Consider the following 12703-nt stretch of genomic DNA (forward strand, 5'->3'; position numbering starts at 1 on the left):
ACAGTATATAAAGTGAATAAGCCTGACAGTAAAGCTCATTCTGTATACAAGCCGAGGAATACTTGATGGTCTTTATCAGTCATTTATTTCATCTGACACTTGCGTGGTGAGTAAAACTTGCATTGTATTGTATGTTGTACTGAAATCTCTTTTTTAGACAAGAGATATATACATAAAACTACATGTTGTGAGTTACAAGTGAAATGTGTACGTAGTTTACACGAAGCTCTTGGTAATAGTTCATTCAGATATGCCGGATCAGTGAATGTTCACTCACTCCAGCGTGAAAAGGAACTACGTTACCATATTTTAAGACATTTTAAGTCATTTTACTGATGTACAAATTTCCTTTCAAATTTAAAGAAAACCTTATTTTTCCATGGTTGAAAAACACCATAATAATATATCGAAAGCAAACAACAAAGCTTATGACTGAGCAAGATTTTAATTTTAAAAGATGCATTACGAACGACAAACTTGTGAAAATTGGCTATTTGTTCCAGATGTAGTCTCTTTAAAGTGGTATGATTTCAATAAAAGGTTTCGTATAGGTAAAGTTAATTTGTTCATTCCAACACTGAGCGATAATGAAATGTCGTGTAAAAATTGAAAAAACAACTCGTTCTTTCATAATGAATTCATTGCTTTTAAATTTTTATTGCACAAAGAACCAAACACTTTTCCTGCCTACAAACTCTATCGTGCGGGCGTATTATCAAGGTATTATTATCATTCAGGGGGTGGGGTACTCCCTAACATAAGCTATACATGTATGTGCGGCGCCAAAGGGTATGCTTCGTTTTGTTTGGTCAGCATTAAGGTGTGAATAATTCTTAGAAGGAACTATTTTATCATTGCTATTACATTCATCTCGCAAAAAGTGTCATTAGTTTGACACGTGGAATTTGAAGCCCTCCTCAAATGTTTACGTAAACCGATGCAGTTCCTAGGGAGTCTGATCTGAAATTGGGTATCGAATTTTGGGTCATGATCAGTTCTTGAATAGGGTAGGGAAATTAAAATCACCTGTAAATGGTTACATTTAGGTCCCTCACGCTACCTCCCCGCAATAAGATTTAGATAAAAAGAGAGGATCTAATCAACTGATTTCGTATGCCGCATCTGAACTCGTTTTATTGGTCGTACCGACCATGAGTGCCAGAAATAAAAAGCACATTGCTTTCGATTTCAACAGGATTCGTCAGAGATCGACCCATTTACTTCGTTAGTTCATAACTTACCTGAATGACACCCACATGCAAAGGTCCCACTTTTTTTTTTTCGAGGCTGTTTTAAGAGTTTAAAATTAAGCTAGCATTTTACTAGCCTAAATTTCAGATCTCTTTCTCTGGTCGCTTACTCCGGAGAAGAGACGTCTGAATGAAATAGACACCAATGCCTCGAAATGCCGTCCGGTGACGTCACTGCACTTTGCTTTTTATAAGTAATATATCAAACACCGAGAAGAGAGTTGAAAATACGACGCGCAGCGAAGTATTTTTGACGAAATTCGAGGTGTTTGGATAGCCGATGAAACACTGTCTCGAGTGTTTGATATATCTTCTCAATCGAAACAAAAACTACGGAGTAAACGGAGAAATAAAATCGTAAAAATCTATGCTAATTAAGATTGGGTTTCCAAACCACCGTCACGGTTATAATTAATCGGGCGTGGCCGATTTATAGTTTACCCTTTGGTCGTCCTAGACGATAGTCTCCTGTCGGCTAAAAATGACGGGGATAGCCTGGGCCAATCGGTTTCATTTCAGTTTTGACAGTAAATCGTTATAGGAACACTGGGTCGACTTTTGGGCTAATCTGCAATCTGGTTCTTCTTTGCTTCGGCGGGAGGACAGAGAAAAAAGCTTAAGGGGTAAAGTACTAATAATCACCATTGTGAAACTGTAGTTGCTTTGACAAGTTGAAGCTATTTTTGTAAATAAAAGGGGTAACGTCATTCATGTCACGCAATGTTTTTGTGGGAAACTTTGAAACTAGACGCTTTGCTGGTTTCTACAAATAGCAGTGTGATCTGGCGGTACATTTTAATCAGCAAAACATTGGCAATGTACAGTATTGGTGTGAACTTGAATGGAATTTTTTACGAGATCAGTAAAGCTATCGAATGAAAACATGACTTGAAAATGAAAACTTCGAATAATTATAATTAAATACCAATTGAATTTTAGATGAGAAATTCCGGAAGTGAATTTTTGTAAAACTTAAAGTTCCGAAAAAAAAAGACCACATGTTTTGTAAAAATCACAGACAAACATGATCAGGAAAACAAAACAGGCCAATGGGTTTTATTTACGAAAATACAACTTTCTTAAGAAAGAGTTTGTAAACAAGACAATGGAATCGAATTACATTTCACACGAAATTTGCATACGTTTGAACTTGCAAAAAAGAAGTATCTCTGCCGAGACATAATAGCGAGACCTTACATTAATAATTATTGTATTCTGATCTGATTGTTATTTTTTATGCATTAACTATTTGAAAGTGGTTCTCATCGATGAAAACAAAACGGTTTTTCATTCACTGCTTGAAGTATTTATAGACGTGAAAACATTCGCTTAATCAAATTACATTCTGCACGAAATATTTTGTATCCATTTGTCCCGAAACTATGAGGAAATTGAAATCTTTGTGGACAGTACTGCATAAAAGCAGTTAATAGAATTGAATAAAAAGATAAGAACCATATTGATAAAGGAAATTTTAAAACTTTATTTTGGCTCATTTTGACGAAATTCAGGATTTTCAAAGACTGCCAGTAATCGGCTGTATCTTGTCTGTCTCTAACGATTTTGCTACGGTTTCGAACGAGCTAATTTTTCAACATGATATCATGGTAGCGGGCAGAAGTCGGTTCGTTCTGAATTTTTCAATACGGTATATACAGACCCTCTGTACAGTAAAAAACGTTTTGGGAACAAATCATTGTGAACTTAGGGAGCGTTTCTTTGGGAAAAATCCAAATCCGGATTCTTGATCCAAAAACGGATTTTGCGTTTCTTTACCTATATCCGAAATTGGATTAATCTTGTTAAATGATCTGAAGAATCCACACTTCGAGTGGATACATCAGATCATATCTGATTCCGGATTTTTAGGATTCATGATCCGTGCGTTTCTTTGGGAAAGGATTCGAAAAAAGTACCTTGGCCCAGCGGTCTTTGCTGTGAAAATACAGGTTTGCTCTTTGTAAACACTGCCATACGGAAAGTTTTAGGCGGTTATTTCGATCAAAATACGAAAATATTTCACGATAAAAGGAAACGGTAGCTTCAGATAGGTATGTAGTATCATTTTAAACGGGATACAGGTTTTCTAGAACAGCCACTGTGTGCCTACGGAAGTTGTATCCTTTTGAAATTGTCACGAGTTAAATTTGCACTGATCATTTCGCAATCATTCTTCGCTTTCAGATGCTTTCTCGCCACATTGTGCTTAATGCTAAAGAAGATCTACTTCGACGTGTGGTTTTTGTAAAAGATTTTGTATGCTTAAATTATTTTAGCTAGTATACATTCGACGAAAAATAAATTTGTGCTGATATTTTATGTTCTGTGCGAAATGTGTTTACGGGGTTGTCATGGCAAAAATCCGTTTTCGGATTCTTCGTTTCTTTGGGAGCAAAGTATCCGTGTGATCTGAGATCAATGATCCAATTTTGGATTTTCCCAAAGAAACGCACCCTTATTTTCTATGTTGATCAGTAAAAATCCTTAGTACGACATGGGGTTTGTTATCAAGATTGTTAGCACGTTAATACTGCAAGGTGTATAACCTTAGAGAATTATTATCAAGTGTGTTTTGTTTTATTAGCGGTTTATACTCTAAGGTCTTGGTATGGGAGATCAAAATTAAGGCAAATTTCTGTTATTATCTGATTGCTTGGCACAGATTAGTACGATACTGAATTGGTTAGGAAATGTAAACAAACATTAAATTGAATGAGAGTAGAAAGGGAGGGACAGGTGGGGGTGAAAGGCTAAGGAGATGGAAAGGGAGGGCGAATTAAATCCATGCTTGGTTATATCACGCAACCTTTGACTTCTGTTGTTTTATCACAAGAAAAAAACTTAAGGTGGGGTTCTTCCTGAATTTGAATGGAACTTTAAGAGATTTAAAGAAGGGATTGAAGAAAAGAATGGAAACACCTCCAAACAGTTGACCCCCTCGCAAGAGCACTCCGGGTTGTCAGGAGACTGTTTGGTGTCCGTCCACCAATTTTTAACTTCAAATTCAAATTTTAAAATCACATTAAATCTCCAATATTTCTTATTTGTCTAAATTTTACTAATCCTTTGAGAAAAACTATCGCCTCCCAGACATCCCCCAAAATCGTCCAAAAATTAACAAAATACTGCAAAACAAATATATATGGGATAAGTAAAGCTTATTTGGATTCCTTGAAACGCGGCTGAAATGGTTTTCAGTGTTTTCCAGCCCTTATACTTTGGGTCAGTACTACTATTCTTTACCATTTGCTATTACAGTAATGGTATAAAACAAATACCTAATCATTGGTCAATAAGTTGTGATCATTTTCTTGACAATAGTAGTTACCTGATTAGGAGTTGTATACTGTTCCATTAAAGTGTAAGGGCTGGAAAATACTGAAATGCGTCAGCCACCTAAAGCGTTGGAAACATTGGTCTTCAGGTAAAAACCCCGCCTTTATTAAGTATTGCGAAAAGGCTGCACTTTGCTAAGTGTTACAAATTTTTATACCATGCCATAGAAAATACAGCCAATCAGAATACAGGAAAGCCGTTGTATATTCGACGGTATTCAACCCAACCTTCCCATCGTGCGCTGCGATTGTATTTTCGACGAAATTTAGTAAGCGTATTTTCTATGGTATGGTATAAAATAGTTACACAACACTTTCTCGTGGTATACTATGGAATATCCCACTTGTCACTTGTATTTTCTCGGTATACACACTCGCCTAAAGGCTCGTGTGTATACCGAGAAAATACAAGTGACTCGTGGGATATTCCATAGTATACCACTCGAAAGCGTTGCATAACTAGTATATATTTTCTAGACGTCTAGTTCAATCGTTTATTTGTATTGTGCGAAATATATTTTTATAAATTGAGACCATTATGTCATTAAGTAATAATGCAATCTTGAAAACATTGTTCATTATTAAATAGAAACACGAAGAATTCAAATTTGGGAAAACAAGCATGGTGATTTCAAGTTACTGGCACAATAACTAATCCTTCCAAATTATTGCGAGATAAATTTTAGATAAACGCGCAAAGTTTGGCAGTGTTTGGTTGAATCTTGAAAAAGTTATAAGCGTCCAAAGTCAGCGCGGGCCTCAAAAGCCCCCCTCCCCCAACCCCGGCCTGAATAGGTTTAAGTGACTGTTTTTCCAGTGATTTTTATTGTACTGTACCCTGCCTTTCAAGTCAAAACAGATAGCTAATTATTAAGCGCCCGATTTTAAGCTTCTCAAGCTTCTCAAGCTTCTTGTTTTCTTTGTTTTAACTTGATGAATTATTAATGAGTTTGAGAATTCATGCGGAAAAGTTTCTGTCGAGGCCATCACTTTGAGAAAGAAAAATCGCTTCAATAAAGGATAACGGGTAAAAAATTTATTGTTTCAATAGTAAACTGACATGAAATGCATATTCAGTTTTTTTACGGCACTGATTTAATCTGATCTGATTTGCTCAAACATACTGGCGATCAAAATAACATAAACGGTTAAGTTTACGCCGCGGTCAAATACACTCTTGAGTACTTGATTCGCTTTAATTTGAATGAATCCATTAGACGGTTACAGAGGCAGCAAAAAAGGAATTCAGTACAACAATATCCTACTTAACCGTGGACACTGAGTTTAGAAATATTTGCTGGAGTAAGCGTCGAGCGGCTTGTTGGCAAAATAAGTATTTCATCTGGAAAATCACTGCACTGATGTCGAAGCGACGAACGCCGCTAACTTAAAACCTAGCGGCTTTCTATATTGATTCTGCATCCGTACAGCTGTCCGTAGGTTAATTGAAACAGCTGTAGATTCAAAGTAAATAACTAAATAACTGAATGAAATAATATTTCTCAGCGCAAATGATTATAATTTACGGTTGCCTTCTTCTTAACATAAAGTATTTTCAAGAACACTGTAACGTGTGCCAAAGAGCCCTGTTATTTACAGGAAAACTCCCTTCTACAGTGCGTTCTGAAGGGCTTACCATTTCTATTTGTTATTGCACAAGAAGAGAAGAGATGATGCGCACATTTGGAATGCCAATATGCAAAACCTTGTTTGTCTTTGCGCCGGCGCTTCTGAGTATTGTTTTAAAAGCATAACGTTCCACAATTCTACTCTGTGGGGGAGTAAATAGATTCACACTGAGATCGACTGATTTTTCCTTAGGGTGTGCACGAATTGCGGACTTTGACGATAAATTGAGCGAATTTGCAAATTTCCAACAAACGGAGGATCGCGGATAGGTCGTGAATTTTGACCCGGATGCAATGTTGCTGTCTTAATAAGTTCGGGTCGTGGATACCAAACCAAGTTCGAAACACGGACCTGTGGTCGGCCTTTGTCGGTTTGTTGACCTTTTGCCCATTTTGTTTTCGGAATAGATGCATAAACAAGGTAGACAAAAACAATAATCACGATGCTCAACTTCTTGAAAACCTGGCGTTAGACAGCAACAGGCACCGTCCACTGGAGTGAAATTGTACCTCGGAAAGTTTCGAACAATGCAGAATAGCGACGCCGATTTGGTAAAAAAAAAAATGGCACGTATCAGTGGATTTACGTACCCCTATTTATCCGGTCCCCCCTCTGTTTATTTTTTCTAATGACACTTAGAGATTGAAGAAGACGACATGAACAACATAGAAGAAATCAAAGCGGAAGCCATCTGTATAGCCTTGGTTGTTGCCACTTTCCTTCTCAACACTGGTCGTGCCCTAAAAGCTATCGAGTTATGCAAGGAAACTTTGGTTTTCCAAAATGAAACAGCGCTGAGTATACAGCAGCAATTTTGGAAATTAATTTACGGAGGAATCTATAAAACCATGTTCGAAGCGTATCGTCTTATGCACGACAACGCAAGTGCTATAACATATGGCAAAAAACTTCTTGTCATTTGCTGCGAGTTTAGCGAATTAGACCAAGAAGGATGGCTTAGCATACAACTGGCACAAATATATGAAGGTCAAAATAAGTTTGTTGAGGCCAAAGGACTTTATCAGAGAGCAATTACTATTATAAAAGAAAATGGGGACAAAAACTTAGAAGCAATTGCATATGGGAACCTTGGAATCGTGTATCGATCTCTCGGTGAATGTGACAAAGCTAAAGATTATCTCGAGAAAGCAATTGCGATCAGCGTAAGGATTGGTGACAGGGCAGGACAAGCAGTAAATTGTGCGGGTCGCCTAGGAGCTGTGTTTCAATCTCTCGGTGAATACGTCAAGGCTGAAGAATACCTCGAGAAAGCACTTGAGATCACAGTGGAAATTGGTGACAGAAAAGGAGAAGCAACAAATTATGAAAACCTAGGAGTTGTGTTTGAATCTCTCGGTGGATACGTCAAGGCTAAAGAATATCTCGAGAAATCACTTGCGATCACAATGGAAATTGGTGACAGAGCTGGAGAAGCAAGAAATTATGGCATGCTAGGAGCTGTGCTTAAATCTCTCCGTGAATATGTCAAGGCTAAAGAATATTTTGAGAAAGCACTTGCGATCACAATGGAAATTGGCGACAGAGCAGGAGAAGCAGCACATTACGGAAACCTAGGAGCTGTGTTTCAATCTCTCGGTGAACATGTCAAAGCTAAAGAATATCTCGAGAAATCACTTGCGATCAACATGGAAATTGGTGACAGAGGAGGAATAGCAGCAAATTACGGAAGCATAGGAGCTGTGTTTCAATCTCTCGGTGAATATCGCAAGGCTAAAGAATATATCGAGAAATCACTTGTGATCACAATGGAAATTGGCGACAGAGCAGGAATAGCAACAAATTACGGAAACCTAGGGACTGTGTTTCAATCTCTTCGTGAAAATGTCAAGGCTAAAGAATATATCGAGAAATCACTTGCCATCACAACGGAAATTGGTGACAGAGAAGGAGAAGCATTAAATTATGGAAACCTAGGAGCTGTGTTTGAGTCCCTCGGTGAATATGTCAAGGCTAACGAATATCACGAGAAATCACTTGCGATCACAATGGAAATTGGCGACAGAGCAGGAGAAGCATTAAATTATGGAAACCTGGGAGCTGTGTTTGAATCTCTAGGTAGATATGTTAAGGCTAAAGAATATCTCGAGAAATCACTTGTGATCACAAAGGAAATTGGTGACAGCAAAGGAGAAGCAAGAAATTACGCCAACCTTGGAAACGCGTTTGCAAGTCTCGGTGAACATGTCAAGGCTAAAGAATGTTATAAGAAAGCACTAGCGATCACAACGGAAACTGGCGACAGAATGGAAACAGCAGCACTTTACGGATGCCTTGGATGTCTATTTAATTTTCTCCGTGACTATGGTAAAGCTGTAGTATACCTGGAAAAAGCACTCGCGATCACAATGGAAATTGGTGACAAAGCAGGAATAGCAGCACATTACGGAAACCTGGGAAATGTGTATCAATCTCTTGGTGATAATTTCAAGGCTAAAGAATATCACGAGAAAGCACTTACAATCTCAATTGAAATTGGCGACATCGCGAGAGAAGCGACCAGTTACCTAAGACTGGGAGTTGTGTTTCTATCTCAACGTGAATTTGTCATGGCCGACGAATATATTGAGAAGGCTCTTACAATATGTAAAGATAGAGGACGAGTTGAAACTGAGATTGCGTGCTATTGTATTCGTACATTCACGAAGTTATCACAAGAAAAGTTCCAAGAAGCCTTTCTCTATTTATTTCGAAGTATTGAAAAATGCGAAGATTTGCGAGGTTTTAATGAAGACAACGATCAAATTAAGATATCCTTTGCAGACATGCATTTCTTTCCCTACCAGTTGCTTAGTAGAATGTTTTGTGACGCTGGAATTCCTAACATTGCTCTTTATGTTGTAGAGCTTGGAAGGGCTAGAGCCCTGGCAGACTTGATGGCAACTCAGTACTCCGCTGAAAAACACCCAACAGCTAACCCGCAATCACAGTTTGGCATTGAAAATATCATGACGAAAGAAAGCAACTGCACTTGTCTGTAAATTTTTTATCATGCCCAAACATTGTTTTTGTGGATTCTCGGGTCAAGTGGAGTCATTTCTTTTCGAAAAATGACAGTGGATGAAAAGACTCTTTACAAAAGACTAGAAAAGCCAGCTGAAAATTTGAATGAATTTTTTGATATCATGGCTAAAAGTTTCCGCAGCTTTGGTATTTTTCCCGAGGAGGTTTGTGAAGATCGATCTTTAAATGACATTGAGCCGGCTGAATCTGATTCTTCTCAGAAACACTGCATCGCAGCTTGGCGACAGGCGCAGGATAAGAAAGATCCCGAACAAAGTAAACAAAGTTTATCTTTGTTCCACGAAATGCTCATCAATCCTGTGTCCGACTTACTTCAAGAGGCTGAAATCATCATTGTTCCTGATCGCAACTTGTACCGTGTTCCATTTGCATCTTTACTCGATGAAAGTGGGAAGTATTTATCAGAGACTTTCAGGATCCGCACCATTCCTTCATTGACGACTCTCAAACTCATTCAAGATAATCCTGCAGACTATCACAGTCAGACTGATGCTCTAATAGTGGGTGATCCTAATGTTTGTGATGTGATTTACAACGGACGTCGTTTAAAATCATTGCCTGGTGCAAGAAAGGAAGCAGAGATGATTGGGCGACTACTGGGCGTTCAACCTTTGTTAGGGGAGCACGCAACGAAGCAAGCGGTACTTCAAAGAATAGATTCAGTGAGTCTGATACATTTTGCTGCACATGGTAATGCTGAAAGAGGAGAAATTGCGCTTGCCCCTCCAAGCTCTACTACTGGGATTCCACAAGAAGATGACTATCTTTTGAAAATGTCTGACATTTCAAAAGTTCAACTGCGAGCTAAACTGGTAGTACTAAGTTGTTGTCACAGTGGGCGTGGACAGATTAGAGCCGAGGGAGTTGTTGGAATTGCTCGTGCGTTCTTGGGATCCGGTGCACGCTCAGTGTTGGTGGCACTGTGGGCCCTGGAAGACAGTGCAGCAGAGCAGTTGATGAGATGTTTCTACGAGCATCTTGTTCGTGGAGAAAGCGCCAGTGATTCTCTTCATGAGGCCATGAAGTGGATGAGAGACAACGGCTTTACCAAGGTTTCTGAGTGGGCACCGTTTATGCTGATTGGAGATAACGTGACATTTGACTTTGGAAAATAAAAGTAAGTTTATAATAGCGAAGCAAAACATCATGATTTTGGTTAGTTGGTTGCCTGTGCGAGTTAAATCAAAATTAAAGCCATCTTTCGTTTCGTTACAAGTAGAGAGGTAAGGACCAAAAACTTACCGTGCCGCTTTCAATTTCTATTGTTGGAATTATGTTTGTTAAACAAAAACAAATTTTTGTGAGGTGATCTATGAGCTGATGTGGTTGGTTATTCTTGTGTTTTGCGTACAAATTAAAGTGGTTTCTTTCCAATGATTCGAAAGCTCCCTATCTATATAAGGAATTTCAAAAGACAAAAGTGGTCTTTTTAAGCTACGTATTCCTGTTCAGTCCTCTCTGGGCTATCTGATATTTAATCTTTTTTTTTTTGTGCTGGAAGTACAAATGTGAAGAAGTGTGTCGGCCGGACTTCACTTCTAACTGAGACGACATACTGGAGCTTGCACTGGCTTGACTTGATAAAAAGACTAAAGAAAAAAATTCTTACACAATTTTCCCTTAACTTCTGGTTGTTCTTTTTTGGTGTTGTAGGAAGAAAAGACCTTATCAGTGGAGAATGACATGCAGACAAAATAAAGCAATGAGCCAAGGAACTTTTAATTCTGTGATAGCAGTGTACAGTAACTAAACAGCGTTGATTTTTTTTGTTCTTTTGAATTAATTTGAAAGGTTTTCTTTCCTTAGAATCTGAATCGAAAATATCTTGTAAGAATCGAAAGCTTGAGATCCGTGAAGCTCTAAGTTGTAATGTTAGGCAGTTTAACTTAACCAGGAAGGGGCCGGGGGGACGGTTCCAAAACTGGACCTCCTTTCTTGGATCAATGATTTTATAGTTTGTAAAAATTGTTTTTAAGCGTATGAAAGCTCCCCCGCCCCTTCCCCACCGCAAAGCACATCGTTCGAAAATTGTGAGTTTGTCACTCTTTGAGTTAATATGAGTCACTTTCAACAAAGCTTATTGTCAAGCTATTACCACCGAATATTGTTTTCTTGTAACCATGGTAACCTACGTATAACGCCGCATATCTGTTACGTACGGATGGCGAATAATTTTGTCGTTTGACCATATTTGGGTATCGTGACACTGGTTATAACTCGATGCTTTCCCTGGCCTTTAGAGTCCCCCGTTTGTTCGGTTTCAAAATACCCGATCCCGTGCGTTTTCCCAAGGGAACCCGGTGGGTTCCCTCGTACATTTTCCTATATCCAATGTGGTCACCCCCCCCCCCCTCCCCCAAGCATTTGGTCATCCATTATTACTTATCCCTTACAACGTGTGTTCCCAATGCGTTCCATGGTACCCGGTCCCTCGATCATGCGTTCCCTCCATTGTTCCCAGTGAATACCCCTCGCGCTGCCGCTTGTGCTTCCCCTGCGTTCTTCCATGCGTTGCACTGGTCGTTGCGTTATACACGTACGCTACCCTGAGAGTTTATTATATCAATATTTGAAATAAAGAAATACATTTTGTTATGATTATTTGATTCTCATGTTGTGTATAGCGGAGATAAGACAAACTTAAGTTTCGCAGAGTGACTGTTTTACCAAAAATTTTGGTAACAGAACGCTCCTACAACTGTGATGTTTATCTGAAATAATAATACAGGTTTTGTTAAAAACCTTGAAACATTTTGTCTTCTTAAGTGATTAAGGGTGCAACCAATAGTGACTTCCTTGTCCTCCCCTTCCTCCCCTCCCCTTGCCTTGCGGCAAGAACGCGGCTGCCAGATTTGACTTACTATAAGGAAGTCTGGAACGGAAATGAGCGGAAGAGCGCCTTTGGTCTTTGGCCGATTTGCCTCGAAATCGTAAAGCTCTGACCATAGGCGTTTGCGATTATGGTCAGAGCTCTGAGCTTTTTGTCTTATTTTATTTCTTGTTGTTGCTCGAAGGAACTTAGAAAATTTTTCGTTCAACGCTTAAGCGTGACATGGCGCGTGCAGATTTGAGGCGTTTTCAGCATCTAATGTTACTTTTTACATATTTGACAAAAATTTAAGAACATGCAACGATATTCTTAAAATATGTGATGTTCCTCTTGTGCTTATGTGCATTTTTTTCGATCTTTTGTTAAGGTTTGTATGTAAGTGGTTCACGCCTCACAGGTTCCCTTGTGTCTGTCGGTGCGTGTTTAGCAAGTTCTGCTTTGTGTTTCTCACGTATTCGATGATACGTTTTAGAGAAATTATGATAAAACTTTTCCACAGATTCTGTGATATCCTTCTTCATGATGCCGCATCGGCATGTTCCTGAAATAAAAGATATTGTTCAGTAAAGGTTTTGGACGCCAGCCGGCCGGCCAGCAAGACACCTAAATTGATTAGC

The 12703-nt window shown here is 38.8% G+C and overlaps 2 protein-coding genes across 5 annotated transcripts in view; one reads left to right on the forward strand and one right to left on the reverse strand.

Annotated features, from left to right (window-relative positions):
• The first annotated feature begins 8859 nt into the window (after window positions 1–8859).
• Window positions 8860–11148, forward strand: LOC144638848 (tetratricopeptide repeat protein 28-like). Its single transcript, XM_078498137.1, has 2 exons — window positions 8860–10373; window positions 10910–11148. The coding sequence occupies exon 1, from the start codon at window positions 9283–9285 to the stop codon at window positions 10369–10371; it is 1089 nt and encodes a 362-aa protein (XP_078354263.1). The 5' UTR covers window positions 8860–9282; the 3' UTR covers window positions 10372–10373; window positions 10910–11148.
• Window positions 11149–11252: 104 nt separating this feature from the next.
• The window catches only part of LOC144638790 (uncharacterized), a 39654-nt gene continuing 38203 nt past the window's right edge, over window positions 11253–12703 (reverse strand). For all 4 annotated transcript variants that reach the window (XM_078498045.1, XM_078498044.1, XM_078498046.1 and 1 more), the window contains one exon: window positions 11253–12627. In XM_078498045.1, coding sequence (XP_078354171.1) covers window positions 12449–12627 — 179 coding nt within the window. In that variant the 3' untranslated portion in view covers window positions 11253–12448. The remainder of the gene's footprint in view (window positions 12628–12703) is intronic.

Source organism: Oculina patagonica, chromosome 14 (assembly GCF_052425735.1).
Source record: "Oculina patagonica isolate OP01 chromosome 14, crgOcupat, whole genome shotgun sequence".
NCBI lineage: Eukaryota > Metazoa > Cnidaria > Anthozoa > Scleractinia > Oculinidae > Oculina > Oculina patagonica.

Bases quoted from the DNA above. Each gene is read 5' to 3' on its own strand.
- LOC144638848 (XM_078498137.1), top strand. From the start codon at position 9,283: ATGACAGTGGATGAAAAGACTCTTTACAAAAGACTAGAAAAGCCAGCT.